Source organism: Pogoniulus pusillus, chromosome 4, assembly GCF_015220805.1.
Source record: "Pogoniulus pusillus isolate bPogPus1 chromosome 4, bPogPus1.pri, whole genome shotgun sequence".
Taxonomy (NCBI): domain Eukaryota; kingdom Metazoa; phylum Chordata; class Aves; order Piciformes; family Lybiidae; genus Pogoniulus; species Pogoniulus pusillus.
The window spans coordinates 40,792,216-40,811,848 of record NC_087267.1 but is presented as its reverse complement, the minus strand read 5'-3'; the positions used below and the strand labels follow the sequence as shown (position 1 = coordinate 40,811,848).

At 41.4% G+C, this 19,633-nt stretch overlaps 1 protein-coding gene across 17 annotated transcripts in view; it reads left to right on the top strand.

Annotated features, from left to right (window-relative positions):
* The window catches only part of CELF2 (CUGBP Elav-like family member 2), a 649,329-nt gene that overhangs the window by 575,531 nt on the left and 54,165 nt on the right, over positions 1-19,633 (top strand). For all 17 annotated transcript variants that reach the window (XM_064142683.1, XM_064142686.1, XM_064142673.1 and 14 more), the window contains 3 exons: positions 4,044-4,123; positions 12,768-12,926; positions 14,342-14,405. In XM_064142683.1, the coding sequence (XP_063998753.1) occupies positions 4,044-4,123; positions 12,768-12,926; positions 14,342-14,405 (303 nt within the window). The remainder of the gene's footprint in view (positions 1-4,043; positions 4,124-12,767; positions 12,927-14,341; positions 14,406-19,633) is intronic.

Here is a 19,633-nt window from a genome sequence, read left to right as displayed (position 1 = left end):
GAAATTACTTCAAGCTGCCTTTCCCCAGCCAATCATTTATCTGGTGTAGAGGGTGAGAAAGCAGCCTTGGAGAAACAACTAAAACTCTCAGACTTCCTTTTTCCCTCCCTTTTTGTTTCTCTTAGTGATGTCTGACAGTTTGAAACCAGAGGTGATAACTAATTGCAAAGTGACTTGCAGGTTGGCTGTATTTACAAAAGGAATTTTTTTTGTGTGGTTAGGCAGCTGGTGGTACAAAACAAACTCATTTCAAGGCATTAGCCCTCCTCCACGTTTTCTGTCCCAGAGAGCTCCCTCCCAAAATAAGGTAATAATTTAAGTACCAGGACACAGTATGATATAACAGAAATAGTTTTCTTGTAGCTATCAGTCTGGAAGACCTCAGCCTATGGCAGTACAATCAATGCGATGTTTCATAGGATGAAGTAAGAGACCACGGAAGTCTTTCTTGTTTCCTTGCACCATGAGGCATGAAATCTGATTACTCTTGTTCTCTTATAATTGTGATTTACAGTCCTGAAGCTGGCAGTATGCTCCCAAAGGACCACCTGTATCCATGAGATACAGTAAGGGAGAATATTTTGGAAGGGATTTTCCCAACCCCTCAGAAGCTACTGCAGCAAGAGAACAGGGTGATTTAGGCAGAGCTCTTCTGGTTTAAGCAGTGTCTTTAGATGCTAACTTCTGATTAAGTTCTAGGTGCTCAACAAAATCATTCTTCTAAAGTGTATATGTACCCCATACAAGAAAATAAAAGTGCAGCCATTGACCGTGGCAGAGAATACAAGCAGCTCAGGAAGACAGCTTTTCCGAATGCCTAAATTATATGTGCGAGTTCAGTGACTGAGATAAATGGACTCAGTCCTATGATACAGGCTTTGCTCCCCTCCAATGTGACAGTTTGGTCATGATGGAAAGGTTTCCTCGGTTCACACAGAATAAAATATCTAGAAACTCCTGTTTCAGACAAAGACATGTGTGCACACATAATAAATAGACAGATTTTGTGTCTGAATGCCCAGGTTTGGTAGCTGAAAATAACCTTTGAATGCAGCAATGTCTGAAAGATGGTTCAATTAGCTAGCGTTTAAATGAGGTACTTGATGGCAACAACTGTAAATCTAGGTGTTATAATTTAGCACTGAGGTTGTCTGCAGAATTTTTTGCCACAGTTATTGAGGTAAATTGGGTATTTACTCTGCAAATGACCACTGTCCATTGGTGGGAAATGGCCTGACAACTGGAAGGAGCAGGGGGACCTAACCTTGTAGGCTCTGGCTGTAGTTAAAATTCATCCTTGTCCTGTCTGTGGAACGGTGTTTCCAAATGCTTACATTCAAACTACATAACATCATTCATCAGGCATTCCCATTGCCTGGCAAACAAGTTTCTTTCAAAATGATAGCTCACTCTATGGCACTTTACAGAGACCTGCCACAAAGGTCTTTTTGCTCCACGACAAAGGCAACGGGATCAGCGTAAATGGATTTGGGCTGAGGAACAAGGAGCGAGGTTTTGTTGTAGTGCTGGGCACTGAAAGTCCTCAGCAGCTGAGCTTTGTGGTTAAAAAGAGAAAAAGCTTAAGGGAGGGAAGAGAAAGTCTGCTTTATTTTGAGAGGAGTGCAGCTTTTTTTCTCTGCTGATTCACATTTCTTTTAAGACCTGCTAATTGCAACATCTCTCAGTAAGTTACTTACAGCAAAACTGCTGGGTAGAAATTGTGATAAATGCATAAACTGTGTCTTATTGATTTTTGTTGACATTTTACATGCTTCTTATGCATTCTAAACCTCCATTCAGTAATTGTCATTATGGTACACACTCCCGGATAATGAGAGCAAAAAAAGTGAATGAAGCAGTTCCTTGACCATAATAAACAATATTATTCAAGGCTCTGTATGGGGTTTCTCGCCTGCCCTCCAGTATGTGTCTATTTGTGCTCATCCCCCATTGAATTTGCAAAATGAGAAATGAAAAACCTTGATGTTATTTCCTCTGTTAATGATAATAACAGAAATGTTTTTTAAGAGAGATTGCTTTGAGGCTGATGGTAAATTTGGGCCTCTAATTTTGGTGCACAGCAGCAATATGGAATCTTAGTAGAGGTACTGTAGTTCATTTACCCTTCTACTGCACATTTTGTCTAGCTTGCTGGACACAAAGGTGGTTTGTTACATCGTTTTCTTTGACAGAAATTTGTTGCTGAATGAGAACAGTATAGCAATATGTAGTGTGGCTAGACAGTAGTAAGCCATCATCAGCTTAGAAGCTAAGAAGTCACAACGTTGCCATGAAGTTTGCATTAAAAAATTCTGATTTTGTGATACTCATTGGTCAGTCAGAGATACATGAGCCAGCTTAGGTTCTCTTGTATCAAGGGGCCTTTACATTAAAAAGAAAAGAGGAAAAAAATGTGGAAAAAAAATAACTGCATGATGCAAAAATGCATTGACTTTATCTTCATGAGTAGCTGTAGTGCTTTTGGGTAATAATCAGGCATTGCTTTCTCTTGCTGTTGTTTGATTAAAATGTGAATACAGTCTTGACTTGATAATCTTACCAGGTACACACAGAGCAAAAATGAAAAGGTATTTTATGCCTCCAATTGATTTGCATAAACCAAACAATCTCTTGCTTGTTGGATTGCAAAATGGTTTATTTTGCCCATTGGCCACAGGGGCAACGATACTGTATTTTTGGTGCCAGAATGGAGCTTTCATGCATTAGCTCTAAAATGACAATATGCTTTAGCCTCTCAGTGCTTAGATTTGCTTCATTTGCAAATCTTTTAAGTAGTAATAATAATAATGTTTTGAGGAAATTGAGTGGAACACTAAATTATTCTCTGAAACCTAAGTTCAAACTGTGCAAGGCTAAGGGAGCTGAAAATCAATGCACTTTTAAAGTCATTAGAGATCACAAGTGAAATAAGTCTGTGTTGCTTTAGCTAAGCTTTTAGTATGCCATGGTATTATTACAAAATCAGCCTGAATCTGCATTAATTTCACAGTCTTTTTCTTTAAGATGCCCAAGGGTGCATGAAGAATAAAATGTAAGTCTCAGAAGGCAATGTTTTTATTAGTCAAAAGGGCAGTGAGGCAGGCACTTAAAAAGCTGACCTGTACCATGCCCGGTGTAGGTATGACTGACAATAGTAAAAAGATGGAAAAATAACTCAGGCATTAGCCTACTGACTTTTCATTATGATTTGAAAGACTGAGGAGGGAAAAATGTGATTTTTCAGTTATTCATGCACATAGCTTCAGAATTGTTCAAGCTGGTGGTAGGTTTCATTGATCAAAGAATTGTACTTGTACCCAGGACTCCGAGAAACAAAAATGATAAAGGGGTTTTTTTTGTTTGGGTTTTTTTTTGTTTGTTTTGGTTTTGGTTTGGTTTTTTTTTTTTGTAGCATGCTATTTTCTTAAATGTTGAGATTCCACCCACATTACTGAATTTTTGTCTGAGTCTTTTCACACCTAGTTGCAGGCTAACAGTAGAATTTTTCTTACTTGTATGATTCTTCTTGGTGCATCACAGAACTATGTGACTCCTGTATTAAATTCCCAGTTTGACTGCCGGTGATGCCAGTCATTTCTTCACTATCCACAATTTATGTGCACAAAAGCCATAGCAAGCAATTGTTAGTGCATGGCCTGAATAGACTAAACTATGCAATCCAATGTCTGCATAAAAGAAGCCTTACTTATTTCAAAACCTGTGGCTAAAGAACAAAAACAACAACAGGAAAAAACAAACAGAAAAAAAAAACAGAAAGAAAAAAAAGACAGAAAGAAAAATTAAAGAAAAAAAAAACACCTTTCTCACTCATCCCCACCTAATTTTTTTTCTTTCATCTATGGTCAGATTAGCAAGTCAGCACTGTCAATAAATAAACTAGAGAAGTTGTTTATTTTTATGTACTACTGAGAACAGTGTCGTCTTGTGGCCGTTCTCGTAGACTGTGTTGGTTTAACAAGCGTCCAACCCTTTTGTCTTGTTGTTTTTTGTCTTTCCTGCTCCCTGTCCCCTTGTTCCCACAGGCTGTGCGTTTGTCACATTTTCTACAAGGGCAATGGCACAGAATGCAATCAAAGCCATGCACCAGTCTCAGACCATGGAGGTACAGTACTGTATCATTTGCCCTTTCTTTGTTTTCTTTGTGCAAATGATTGCGAATGGTAAAGCCATGCTCTCCTGGATCAGATCAGACACATGACAATCACAGATTTAAACTTTTTACCAACTCACTCTGCCTGTCTTTGTGAAGCTTATTTTCCTTAATGACCTGAAAGCTCACAATAAGGCTGCTGTGTTGTATCCAGACACGGCTGTTGATCTTATTTTCAGTGGCATTCAGTAGAAAGTAAAAATGCTGTGAACATCACTCCTCAGTCATGCTCAGAGTATATCTGATGGGTAAATTCCCTTTAATTTTCACACACACACACATATACACATTCCCAAAGAAAAATCTTAGTTACTTTTAAATAGTTTTCTAAGTGTTGTGGTTTATGCTGCTCTGAGAAAAAGCTCAAGAGATTTAACCTGACCAAGCTGAGTTACCAGTGCATGTGTTTTCCTACAAGTAGAATCTCTTTTAAGTTAATACAATTTCTCCTTCTTCATGTAGCCAATAAAAATGCTAATGATGACAGAGCATATCGAAGTATGGCACTTCCTGCAGAGCACCATCATGGCTGGACCCTCTCAAGCAACACTTTTTATTTCCTTCCAAACTGCCTCTATGGCCTCGTATTTTATCATGATGAGCAAGGCAAAACTTTAAACCTGTTCACTTAATGTGAATATAGCTGCAGGCTAACAATCCGTTCATTGGAGTGGTTCTCGAATGCCACGGCTTGTCTGGCAATCTCAAAACTTTTTTCAGTCTGTGATTTTTGTCATGGTCTTTCAGAATTTTGCACAAAAACCCGCACAAGTATGAAGTCTTTACTTACTCTGGATCTTCTAGCTTATCATTGGAGAGTGCATGTTATACTGTATTATGTATACTGTATCTTCGTGTAGTGATGATTTTTCTCAGAGGTGGCATTGATGTTATGTGCACTTGTTTCTTTTTTTATTTCTTTACTTTTTTCACCAGGACCTTTCAATTTTATTTTCTTTTTTTTTCTTCTCAGTGATTTTTTTCTTTGCAATGCTCTAGTCTCCCAAAGCATGCTGGGTGCTAAACAATCATTATTGCGTCATGTCGTTGAGCTGCTTTGTGTAACAAGCCAAGGGGGGAGACCAGGGGTGGGAGGGTGGACAGAGGATGAGAACAGCAATGTGAAAATCAAGCCAGTGCATGAAAGTGTCACTGTTTCCTGTATACTTCAAGTAACAATATCAGCATTGCAAAGCTATTGTCTTTCCAAACATCACGTTTGAATTTGGTTGAGCTTCTTTTATAATTGATGTCTTTTCTTTTCAGTGCAATGCATTTTTAGACCCTGGGTGTACAATTTTAGATGAGAATCTGCCAATGAGATGAGAATAATTGAAATGATCCTTACTAGAAAGCTGCTGTTGTACAATCTACACAGTCTGACAGTATACCGTGAACAAACTGCCACTTCGAGTCTCTGAAATAATACTTATAGTAATCTGTCTGCCATGCACTACTCCATTAATTCAGGTCTTTATGTTTCCCTAGCTTTGATTCCAAGTAAAAAGAAAATGTTTATTGGTAATACTGTGCTTTACCTATGTTACCAATGTGTTTTAATGTATTTTTCACTCCAGCAAAATTAATTTTACCCAGCCCTACTTCAGAAACAGCTATAAGTGAGATAGTACTTCCCAGACAGATTCTCCCATTCTTTTGCTCTATGCAGTACTCCAAAAGAGGCTGCTTTTTGATGTGATACACTTGTTGACAGTTGTATGGAATAGTTAACCCTGGGATCCAAATGCCTTTCAACACCTTTAGAAATGTCATCAGTGAGATCCCCAAATTGGCAAGGTGATTCCAAATCTGTTTCAGTTTTAACATCTGAGTCTTTGTGTCAGTTTAACTTAGGCTGAGAGTCCCTTCTTTGAGAGAAGCAGTACGCACTCCAGGGCTGTAGGTGAGGAACTCAAAGGAATCTGTACCTACTGTCTTGACAACACAAAAATACCAAAGCAGCACCAGCTGTTGGGAAGAAAATTGTGCTAAATGGAGTGAATATTCCATGCTGTTGAATGAAGCTCCCAGTTCACCTTGCCTGTGTGCTGGGAGCTTCCTCTCAAGACAGAAAATGGGAAGAGCATAAAGGAGAAATTGCCATTTATGCAAAAAAAACTTTTTTACTTTTGCCAGTACTCTTTTGGTAAAAAGTTGTTGGTTTAGCAAGTGTTAAATCTTGACTCTCAGCCTGAAACAGCTGTCCTTAGACACCTTCAATTCTTGGGGTTTTACAAGCAGAAGCGGGATTGAGGGACAACATGTAGCACACAATTACGTTTCAGCCCAGTTACTGCAGAACTTCTTTTCTGATTTTATTATTGTCAGTTCTTTGGCATACATCATTGACCAAGATGAATTTTCAAAGTGGGCTAACAAAGAACAACGGGGATGCTGATGTCCAGATGAACATTTCTTCTAGCATAATGAGTTCTCTATTCATTCCACCTGACTTTCTGACTCGGTTAAATCAATTTATTTTAAAAGCATAATTTCTTGTCTGGAGTTTTTGCTCTTCTCTCTTTCTGTGGAGCTTTTTTGTTTGTTTGTTTTAGGGAATTCAAACGCAGCACCAGTAGAAGACACTAATTTGTTATCACGGAGTGAATTTGATGCAACAATTACAACCCTTTTCTCATATAAAGCCACTTGCTATATATAATTTCAGTCTTCAGAATGCTCACTCTCTTGAAAATGAAGGGATGAAATATAGAGGAGTGAAAAAATGAATCAGAGATTCATAAATTGCAGATGCATTGTTTTTATACAATTTAATGACATTTAAGCATTCATAAATATGATGTCAGCTGTAGTGTTGAGTGCTGAGCTGCTGAATTGAGAACTGAAATAGCCGTATATTTCTTTGAAATTCATTTCTGTTTCTTAAGAAATAGATTTGATTCTCCTATACTTCTAGGCAGAAGGCAGTAAGTTCTGATTGTTCTTAGCTTAGTGCCACCGATCTTCATATTAAATAGGAACAGCTTGCTTTTTCATTAGTGAAACCAGAAAAATGTCTCACACGCTCTACCTCCTGTCTCCTTTTTCTTTGTTTTAGTTTTTTTTTTTTTAAGGGTCTTGTTTTTAATATTACTATAAAAATAGGGAGAGTTAATTGTGTAACAAGCTGACTCCATAACCTTTACTTGATTGTTGGAGTGGCACACATTTCTTTTCTTCTTCACTGAAACACTGAAGTCATTTTTAGAATGAAGCACACAGGAAAGGAGTTTGAGATCAAATAATAAATCACTAGTGATGGTTTGCAAAGATGCTTCCAAAGGAACAGTATCAATGTTAGATCTTCATCAGGAGATATTGATGATGATATTATTAATATTATTTTATCAGTTGATTGTGAATGTTCTTAACATTTGTCTTGTGAGACTTCACAGAAAAGTGCATGGCTGCTTTTTGTAAATAATAGAGGGCAGGAACTTCTTTTAAGAAGTTCATAATGTTGTGAAAGCAACAATGGAAAGAGTTAGGTTAAGTGTAACCAAAATTCTCATCCCACACTGTACAATTTGGTTAAAAGTATTGCTGTGTTTTTTTTGGATTTGAGTTATTTTTCACTCCTACCTTTATGTTTAGATTGAAATTTGACAAGAATTTAGTACAAAAAAACCCACAGTGGATGGAGGGAAGTTATTCATTGAATCCTATGAAATTGGAAAACAGTATGAAATGGATTGACAGTTTCTATGACTCAGAAAATGCTTGAATTAATCTGAGGAGTCATTGCAGCATATAGTTTACTCCCTTGATTTGAAAAAAAAAAATGAAGACTCGAAAGGTTAAACTACAAAACCATTTTGTTAGCAGGGAGAAAAATAGAGTGAAGGCAACAGAGGCATCTTTCATATTCATGTCTTACTCTCTCAGGAGTTTGCTCAGAAATATCTGACTTGAAGTCTGAGGGAAATACCAAGCTTACTTCTAAAGTCTATCTGGTCCATGCCCTCCTGTTTCTTTTCAAGGGTCCCTCAATCATGAGTGAGGAGTAGGCTGCAGACCAGATCTCTAGTTCTTTCTTACAGCTTTCCCTATTTCCTAAGGCATCTTACAGCCCTCCCATATCATGTACAAGAGGCTCATAGAAGCATTAGAAGATGTGGCGGCACCAGGAATGGGCTGCTGTCACCAGAACTAGGCACTTTTGGTCTGCATCCTGCCCTTTGTTCACATCTGAAGGGTGCTTAGTACAAAGCGTGCCTGGGAGCGGACCACAGGTGGGTGAATTGTCATAGAATCATAGAATCATAGAATCAACCAGGTTGGAAGAGACCTCAAAGATCATCCAGTCCAACCTATCACCCAGCCCTAGCCAGTCAACTAGACCATGGCACTGAGTGCCTCATCCAGTCTTTTCTTGAAGACCCCCAGGGACGGTGCCTCCACCACCTCCCTGGGCAGCCCATTCCAATGGGAAATCACTCTCTCTGTGAAAAACTTCTTCCTAACATCCAGCCTATACCTACCCTGGCACAACTTGAGACTGTGTCCCCTTGTTCTATTGCTGGTTAACTGGGAGAAGAGGCCAACCCCCACCTGGCTACAATGTCCCTTCAGGTAGTTGTAGACAGTAATAAGATCACCCCTGAGCCTCCTCTTCTCCAGGCTAAACAGGCCCAGTTCTCTCAACCTCTCCTCATAGGATTTGTGTTCCAGGCCCCTCACCAGCTTTGTTGCCCTTCTCTGGACATGTTCCAGTACCTCAACATCTTTCTTGAATTGAGGGGCCCAGAACTGGACACAGTACTCAAGGTGTGGCCTGACCAGTGCTGAGTACAGGGGAAGAATAACCTCCCTTGTCCTGCTGGCCACACTGTTCCTGATGCAGGCCAGGATGCCATTGGCTCTCTTGGCCACCTGGGCACACTGCTGGCTCATCTTCAGCTTACTATCTATCAGTACCCCCAGGTCCCTTTCCTCCTGGCTGCTCTCCAGCCACTCAGTCCCCAGCCTATAGCGCTGCTTGGGGTTATTGTGGCCAAAGTGCAGAACCCTGCACTTGGCCTTGTTAAATCTCATCTCATTGGCCTCTGCCCACCCATCCAGCCTGTCCAGGTCCCTCTGCAGGGCTCTCCTACCTTCCAACAGATCAACACCTGCTCCTAGCTTGGTGTCATCTGCAAACTTACTGATGCTGGACTCAATGCCCTCGTCCAGATCATCAATAAAGATATTGAACAGGACTGGGCCCAGCACTGATCCTTGGGGAACACCACTTGTGACTGGCTGCCAACTGGACGTGGCACCATTCACCACCACTCTCTGAGCTCTGCCATCCAGCCAGTTCTTGATCCAGCACAGAGTGAATCTGTCCAAACCATGAGCTGCCAGCTTGGCTAGGAGCTTCTTGTGGCAGACAGTGTCAAAGGCTTTGCTGAAGTCCAAGTAGACTACATCCACAGCCTTCCCCACATTCACCAGGCGGGTAACCTGATCATAAAAGGAGATCAGGTTGGTGAGGCAGGACCTGCCCTTCCTAAACCCATGCTGGCTGGGCCTGATCCCTTGGCTATCCTGTAGGTGCTTTGTGATGGCACCCAAGATGACCTGTTCCATGACCTTGCCTGGCACTGAGGTCAGGCTCACAGGTCTGTAGTTTTCTGGCTCCTCCTTACGACCCTTCTTGTGTATGGGAATCACATTGGCCAGCTTCCAGTCTTCAGGGACCTCTCCAGTGAGCCAGGACTGCTGATAAATGATGGAGAGTGGCTTGGCCAGCTCAGCTGCCAGCTCTCTCAGCACCCTAGGGTGGATCCCATCCGGTCCCATGGACTTGTGAGGATCCAAGTGACTTAGCAGATCCCTTACTGCTTCCTCATGGATTAGAGGGGGACTGTACTGGTCCCTGACTCCATCCACCACTTCAGGAGTCCAGCTGTCCTGGAGACAACCTGTCCCACTAGTGAAGATTGAGGCAAAGAAGGTGTTAAGCACCTCTGCCTTTTCCTCATCCTTTGTCACTCTATTCCCCTCTCTATCTAACAAGGACTGGAGGTTGTCCTTGGCCCTTCTCTTGCTATTCATATATTTAAAGAAACACTTTTTATTTTCCTTGGCAGCTGTGGCCAGCCTGAGCTCCAAGTGGGCTTTTGCCTCTCTAATTTTTCCTCTACAAGACCTAGCAACCTCCTTGAACTTCTCCTGGGACACCTCCCCTCTTTTCCAAAGGTGATACACTCTCTTTTTAATCTTTAATTCCTTCAGCAGCTCCCTGCCCATCCAGCCTGGCTGCCTCCCTCGTCGGCTCATCTTCCGGCTCAGTGGCACTGCCTGCTCCTGTGCCTTCAGGAGTTCTTTCTTGAAGCAGGTCCAACCTTCCTGGACCCCTTTGTTTCTAAGGGCTATTTCCCAAGGAACTTTCTGAATTAGTTCCTTAAATAGGCTGAAGTCTGCCCTTCGGAAGTCCAGTGTGGAGGTTCTGTTGATGCCCCTCCTGGTTTCTCCACGTATTGAAAACTCTATAATTTCATGGTCACTGGACCCCAGGCAGCCTCCAACCACCACATCCCCTACCAGCCCCTCTCTATTTGTGAGCAGCAGGTCAAGCAGGGCTGCCCCCCTGGTAGGCTCACGTAACAGCTGGGATAGGAAATTGTCTTCCACACATTGCAGAAACCTTCTAGACTGCTTCTTCTCTGCAGTGTTTAAGTCCCAGCAGATGTCTGGTAGGTTAAAGTCGCCCACCAGAACAAGGGCAGGTGATCTTGAGGCAGCCTCCAGTTGCTTAAAGAGTAATAAATCAACCTCTTCTTCCTGGTTGGGTGGTCTGTAACAGACTCCAACCAGGATATCAGCCTTGTTGGCCTTCGCCTTAAGTCTCACCCATAATGACTCAACTTGATCATCCCTGATTTCTACCTCCATGACATCCAGAGCATCCCTAATATACAGAGCCACTCCCCCGCCCTTTCTCCCTTGCCTGTCTCTCCTGAAGAGTCTGTAGCCATTGATTACAGCACACCAATCATGTGAGCCATCCCACCATGTTTCAGTGATGGCGACAATATCATAGTTTCCCTCCAGCACCAGAGCTTCCAGCTCCTCTTGTTTGTTACCCATACTGCGTGCATTAGTGTACATGCACTTCAGCTGGGCTGCTGCTTTTACTCCTAGCTCTAGCCTACCTTCCTCAATTCCCTTTGATTTATCTCTGGTGCTGTCATGTTTAACCCCCTCCCCCTTCCATTCTAGTTTAAAGCCCTCTCAACAAGCCCAGCCAGCTCATGTGCCAGGGTCCTTCTCCCCTTCTGTGATAGTTGTGTCCCATCTGCTGATTGCAGACCTGTGGCAAGATGAAGTTCCCCAATATCAAAGAATCCAAAGTTATGTTGGATGCACCAACCTCTGAGCCACTTGTTCATCAAATATGCTTTCTTATTCTTCTCTGTATTCCAGCCTGTGACTAAGGGTATAGATGAAAAGATTACCTGTGCCCCTGCTCCCTCAACTGCTTTCCCCAGTGTCTTAAAGTCCCTTTTGATAGCTTTTAGCCCTCTGTTATTAATCTCATCATTCCCTGCCTGTATAACTAATAAGGGATAGTAATCAGAGGGCTGCACTACAGTAGGCAGCCTCCTGGTAACATCCCTGACCTGGGCTCCAGGGAGGCAGCAGACCTCCCTGTGGAAGGGGTCTGGTCGGCATATGGGGCCCTCTGTTCCCTGCAGAAGGGAATCACCAATAACAATTACCCTCCTCTTTTTCTTCTGGGTACTTGTTCTGATGCGAGGGGGCAACTGAGTTGCCCTCCCAGCTGGTGATGCTTCTGCCTGCTCCAGGATCACCTCATCCTCAACCTCTAGTGCCCTATATCTGTTATGTAAGGGCAGCTGGGGATGTGAAGATGGCTGGAAGGGTTTTCCCTTGCCCCTTCTGGCAGGCACCTGCATCCATTCTTCTTGGTTGCTCTGTTCGTCTCCCTCTGGCAAGAGGGACTGCAGAGCATGTTGCTCTTTTGTACCTTCCCTTTCAGCCTTCAGTCGTTCCACCTCTCCTAGCAGTGCCACCCTTTGTGATCACTTTGAACTTGGGGTCCTTGATAGCAAAAGGACGAGTGGCCTGTTGATGATGGGTTTTGCAGTAAATCTGTTGTTCAGAGTCTGTTTACATGGAGTACTCAAGCCAGCTGCATCAAGCGTGACCACACAGCCAGACCGTGGTGGCAGGACGGTGTTGGCTGTGTGGTTCCTGGTAGCAGGGAGGCTGGACACCTCTCCCTTTGGCGATGCCTTGAAAACAGACTGCAGACAAAGTGTCACGTCCATCTCATCAGCTGTGAAGCTTAATTAAAGAGGACTGGTACACTTTGCTGTCTCTGGCAGCAATTTTGATAGCTGGAAGGAAAAGAGAGCCTGAGGAAAAGGTGCTTTGTAAAAAGAACTGGAGAATCAATAATTTCTCCATAGCTTATTTTCCTAAGAAGCTGAAGTCCTTGCAGTCCTTTGTGTGCCAGTCACAAATACAGGATGAGTGATCAGGTCGTGCTCTTGATGAGCGTCCTCTGGGACATGGCTGAGCTCACGACTCGAAGGTGACTCGTTGTGATTTAACACTTCTGTCTTCCCAATCTGTCTAACCACAGGGCTGCTCTTCGCCAATCGTGGTGAAGTTTGCTGATACCCAAAAGGACAAGGAGCAGCGGCGTTTGCAGCAGCAGTTGGCACAGCAGATGCAACAGCTCAATACTGCCACTTGGGGAAACCTCACAGGTCTTGGAGGACTCACACCACAATACCTAGCTGTAAGTTCATTTCAGAGGTGGTGGCTATGTTGTACTGTACTTATTTTACAGCCATGGTAACTTAGCTACAGTAATCTCCCTGCATCAGCCTGCTAAGTCCTCCCAAAGATGTAGTATGTCTTCTAGTATATGTAAAAAAGAAATCTGCATGTCTGTCACGTGGTCTGAAAATAAATAACAAGGAATGGAATTTGAATAAACATTTCAGGATGTGTCAGTTCTGTCCAAGACAAGCTTTAAAGTTTAGTCATGCTGCAAAATAAAATTTGATTCCATTAGTTTTATTGTTCTTTTGAATGCTAGAGTCTGGTATTTATAGCTGAAATAAAATTTAAGTTCTTCCTGAGAGGAGGACAGATAGGCAGCTGAGCACTGCAGGGGCCGTATCTGCATGGTGCAGCTTGTAAACCAGAATGCTGTGGTTCAGTCTCCTAATCTTCCACTTTTTCATTTGGAAGTGGCTCTCGCTTTAATGTGTGATCTTGTCAATGCTAAACATGTGTGGTTCATACTACCTTGTAAGGAAAGTGAAGATGGCAGGAGAAAGCCTTTTGTTTCTCATAAATTTGAAATGGTCTTCTTCCTTGGTCTATTTGTAAAGTGAGGAAGAGATGTTAGCTTCTGCCCCTGTATAAATCCACAGCCACATGTCTTAGGTCCTGGGTGGTTGAGAGAGACACCTCTGAGGCACAGCTGAGAAAGAATTTCTGCTTTTTGCAGCTCTGGAATTGAGAGGTCTGCTTGAGCAGCATTTAGATAAGTTAGAAGATCCTGATGGTCTGAGTTAGACAAATATATGTCTATATATAACTAATATGTGTTAGACAAATCCATGGATAGGTACCTAATTTGTATGCATGCCATGCTTTGATACAGTAATAGAATATAAACAAAAATTTACCTGGCAATTAAATATATATATATATATAAAGGTGACATAAGCTAAGCTGTTATATACAAACACCAGTCTAATGAGTATCTGTGTGCTCGATTCATAAAGATGCTAAAGAAAAGAACTGAATTCAAAAGGGTTGGGGAGAATGGACTGTGATTGACAGAGATGAGTTATGGTAACTACTAGACTACAGAGGGTTGTAATTAGTCACGCTATGTTGGTTTAAATAGATTTAACACCTGGTTGTTAAAAAGAATAAATTGATTAATTGTTTTAAAGCAGCAATGTTATTGAGTTTCCCTTGTGTCTCTGTGTTTCTTAATAGAGATTAGACATTAATATGGATTTACAGCATTGACTCTAGGGATGTTCATTCCAACAATAGACAGAAGCAAGAGACTATATAAATGTAAAGGAAAGCATAAATACTCCAAATGTGAAATGATGGCTCATTTTAGTTTTATCTTCATTTGTTACATTAATGTCAGATAGATTGCTGTGTTCTGTTGTTAATTTGCAGCTTCTCCAGCAAGCAACTTCCTCCAGTAACTTGGGTGCCTTCAGCGGCATTCAGCAGATGGCCGGTAAGTTAAAAACCATTTCATTTTGCTCCAACTATGTTTTGTATTCTTAAGCTATTCAGTTCTGTACCTCTAATAATCGCATTGTTGGGGCTGGGGGGAGGTGTTGTGTATTGAATGTGGCAGATGTATTAGCAGGGGACAGCTCACGGTTCAACATCAATGGAAACACTTTCTCCCCTCTTTTCAGAAACTGAAATTAAACCCAGTGCTCCCAGGTTGTGCAAACAGTTTGTCTTGCATTAGTCACCTGCCATTTGTCCAAAGTAACCAATTGTAAATTGCAGGAGAGCTCTTAGTCCCTGCAGCCATATCCTACCCTATGAAAAGTGTCAGTAAAGCAACAGCAGGATTACATTCTAATTTCCAGTGAGATTTCTGTGTCCTGAAAAATCAAATTAATGGTAGCCCTCAAACATTTTAATAATAGGTGGTGAGTGAAAACGTTCTGACCTTTTTAATGAAACCCAAGATTACAGGCCTACCTTCAGTGTGAATTTTCAGCCTTCTCTTATAATCATGGAAAATTAACTGGGTGCCTTTTTGACTTTGGAACCCTAGTTGACAAAATTACACAACAGAAGATTTTATGTAAAAGTATAATATTTAGTCTGGAGGGAAAAAAGAAAGAAAGGAAAGGAGTGGGGGGGAGAAATCAAAGTGTGACTGGATTTGAAAGCCAGCTAGTTGGAGGGTTTCTTGGTAATGAGCTGTGTGCCAGTAGTAACTGATGTGTGGTGATTAGCAAAAGGTCACTCCCACTGTGTGACCTACCATGCTGATACCCTAACTTAACATGATGCTAGGGAAGGCAGCATGTGCAGTAAATCAGAGCACAGATGCACATTATGCCTGCCGCGAGAAACTGTTAAAAAGCTTTTTTCTTGTTAGAGGAGGGAGGGGGGGGAGAAAAAAAGGAAGCACAAAACCCCTAAATTGCTACATTAGTTTATTTTAATCATGAACCCAGCGAATCAACGAAATACAACATTTTGCATGCTTCATCATCTCAAAACAAGGGCTAAAATATTCAGAAGCCTTTATGAACACCATTTTCTCGCTCGTCTTTTAATCCTGCTCTTTTGCTTCTTGTGGTTTTGCTTTGAATGAATCCTGAAATGCTTTAACAAGTACAGATATACCGCACCATATAGCTATACCCCACAGGTATTCTTTGCTCAATTGTTATATTATGCCATTATTGCAGTGACATCAGAGACTAATGTGAACCTGCTGTCTGACAATATAAATTGGCCTACAGATGACAATATCTCTGAATTATTCTCTATTCCTCAGACCTGCTGGCAGTGCTTGCTGCTTCTATTATGTTACACTTGCAATCTAGCATTTTTTCATCAAAAAAATGTATCTTAATATGATAAACAGAACAGAGCCATCCAGTAACAGTTTTACGCTTGGCAGTTTTGGAAGTGGCTTTGAGCTCAGAGATTGTGTTTAATGTTTTCATATTTGGTTAAGTCTAGAAAATGAAGGAATTGAGGCACCAAGGAAAAATTATATGGTTTCCATTGCATTATGTGGACCTCAGAAGTTTTCTGTCACCTTTTTCTCACGGGTAGTGCACATTGAGCTTTGTTCCCAAGAACCATGTTAAAACTTAGGATTTTAGCCAAGTAATTTTAGGGTGGGCTCTCAGTCTGGGATATGATTTATTCTCTGAAAATTGTCTGTTCTTGAGACTGGTAGGAAGACATCTTAAGGAATTGTAATGGCACTGTCGTTTTTACTTGAGGGGGATATGCCTTCTCGACTACAGAGTAGGTTGGAAAGGCTCTCATGTATGGGATAATTTAATGATTAACTGTTTCTCTTGGAAATATATATATATATATATATGTATGTATTTTTTATCTTGCATTCATGTTATCAAGACAGCTGGGAATTTGCTCCTTTCCCTGAAACATGTAACACCTAAACCTTGACATTCAAGGTCACGTTAGGGATATTAAATTTCTTTCTGAGCTGCAGCCCTACATGAAATTGTCAAGGACTAAGCCCTGTTTCATCATTTGGGCTGAGAACTCGTGTTCTCTCTTCAGAAATCATTGGGCACTGTTATGGTGTGCATCTAATATTAAAATTGTGTTTATTATGTTTTATGAGAGGAGTATAAAATGCTCCTGTGTCTACAGCAAGGTCTCGAATTACCTGCTGAAGCCACCCTCGAGTGGTTGTAAGTTTTTTAACTTGGGCTGTTATATTTATTTTACAAAAATGAATCTAATATGTATTCCTACAGTGTGTATAGCTTATCTATTAGGACAGTATTTCAAGGTGAGGAATAAAATCTAGACATAACTGAGTAAGGTGCTAAAGAAGGTTTGTCATTGCACCTTCCAAGTTCTTTGAACTCTTGAGTTTGAAGAGTCCAGCTTTTATCTTTGAAGTTAATGGGTGTGCTTATCATTGAATTCAGACACTAAAAGTTTGATCAAAAGCCACATAAGCCACTGAAATTTTACTTACGTGTCAGGTCTCTGGCATCTCTTCTGCTTAAGGCTCAGTAAAGACCCTCAATAAGTCTGCAGAAAGCACCAAGCCGGGCATGAGCAAGGAGATTTGGACAGTCTGGACAATGGGCTGAGGTCAATTGTATAAGATTCAATAGAGTCAAGTGCCAGGTCCTACACTTGGGTCACGACAACCCCATGTGATGCTACGGGCTTGGAGAAGAAAGGAAAGGGCTGGACAGCTGCTCAGTGGAAAAGGACCTGGGGATGCTGGTCAGCAGCCAACTGAATGCGAGCCAGCAATATGTCCAGGTGGCCAAGAAGGTGGCCAGCAGGACTAGGGAGGTGATTGTCCTCCTGGACCAGGCATTTCTGGGGCCCTACTTGGAATTTTGTGTTCAATTCTGGACCTGTCACTACAATGACATTGATGTGCTGAAACCTATCCAAAGAAGGACAGTGAAGCTGGTGAGGGGTCTAGAACACAAGTCTTTTGAGGAGCAGCTGAGGATGTGGTTATTTAACCTTCAGAAGAGGAGGCTTGAAGGGAGACCTTATTGCTCTCTACAACCACATGAAAGAAGGTTATAGCAAGGTGAGGGTCATTCTCTTTTCCCACATAGCAAGCAATAGGACTGTGGTGGTACAAGAGTTGACACACACACACACTTGGAATCACCAGGCTAAATCAGACTGCTGGAAGTTAAAATGAAGCTGTATTTACAGCACTGCAAAATGTACAAACATATATATACAAGTATTTACAATTATATACAAAATAGAAGTAATAGAGAACTTCAAAACCCCTCCTGAACAGCAAGACTGTCCAGGAAGGTTCCCAACTATCCCACTCTTTCTTCCCATCTCTCATTACCTCAGAAATAAACAAAATAAGCCCTCATTGAAAGCTTACATGATTAATTTGCAGAGCTGATAAGAGGTTAGAAGGAAATTATTAGATTGAGTTACACAGGTTTTCAGGCAAAGGAGGTAAGGCAAGACATAGCCAGGCACACAGACCAAAGAGAGAGACTTTGTTGTTATGACTGCTTATATTTCTTAGCAAAACCAATGGGTGATGTAGATGTCACTGCTATTTTCTTTGCACAGCCAATAATCTAATTTCTCTCATTAAAATATTCCAACCATTCTCAAACCAGCACAAGGACTAGAAGAAATGGCCTCAGGTTGCTCCAGGGAAGTTTTAGATTGGATATTAGGAAAAATGTCTTCACCAAAAGAGTTATTAAACATTGGAACAGGCTGCCTAAGGAAGTGGTAGAGTCACTAGAGATGTTTAAAAGACATTTAGATGCTTTGGGACATGGCTTAGTGGCTGCACTGAGTTAACAGCTGGACTTGATAGTCTTAATGGTCTTTTCTGACCTATGTGATTTTATGATTCTAAGTCATGGTTTACAAAATTAGGATTTCTAATACAGCCATGTTCTTGTCCAAAATGAGGGACCTCTCAAAGTCCAAGCCTTTATTTGAACTGCTGAAACTGAAGTTGACTGTACTGAACAGAAAGGACACAGCATGCTCCCTGCTGCACATGCAGAGCAATATTTGCCATGCGCTCCTCAGCCATATTATTTCTTATATCAAAGCAATTTTCTTTGCTAGCAGAGCAAAGACACTGCTCTTCAGTGTGGAGTTTTAAATTCTCTTTCTCTAGTGTCATGCCTCAGTCTAGTTAAAGTGGCTTTTATGTGTAAGGATTCTTTGGTTTTGTTAAAAAGAAGGGGGGGGGGTTAAGCATTTCTATTTGAAGAGAATTGGAGTGGGTTTGTTTGTCTGTTGGTTTGGGAGCTGGGGAGCCAATCCAAAAGAAAATGCAGATTTTTCTCAAGAACTCACTAAAGTACCAATATTAAACACACTGAGCACCAGTTGCAAAAGTTAATGCTGTCCTTGCTGTAGCAGCCCACTGGCACCGTTTTCCATGAACCATGTGTGAAATCCAAGCAAGTCATGAAACTATCTCACCAAAAATTTGTCAGATATTAAAATGCAAGGGACAAAAGCAGCATTTTGCAATTTCACTTTCCAAGCTTTAAGGTTCTACAGTTCATTCCTCAGTTTAGGTTTTCTTATTTTTATTGAAAAATGAGATTTTCAAGAAATTGTTTTATTTCAGGCAGGAGCCAAGATGAAGAAAGCAGTGTAATATCTTGAGACTGACAATCAAGTTGAAAGAACTGGCAATACTGCCTTTGATACTATAATAATTCCCTGGTCTTGATTACAGGAGTAACCCTTCTTTGCCAAGCATTGTTTCACATACACACCATCAGGAAGTACATTTTATAGCTAACACTTCCTCTCTTTTCTTCCTCTTCTTTGGTATCTGCTAATGCTAATTTAAGGACAATATTTCCTCTCACATGCCTCTCTCAGGCTGCAGTGCCTAGCAGCTTGAGAGGGGGAAGGCTAATAATGTAGATGAATTACATTATATGATTTGATTGCCTTACTTTAAAAAGACAATGCAAGCTCCATTAAGCACCAGCAACCTTTCAAGCAAAAAAGATTCCTCCTTCAAATACACATATTGCATGGAAAACTTAGTTCAAAGGGGGTGGTTGTTGTTGTTGGATTGTTCACACTGAATTTGGCTGGGGCTGCATCAGATCCTAAAGGTTGAGGTGTTGAGGTGCTGGAATGTGTCCAGAGAAGGGCAACAAGGCTGGTGAAGGGCCTGGAACACAAACCCACAAATGAGGAGAGGCTGAGGGAACTGGGGGTGTTTAGCCTAGA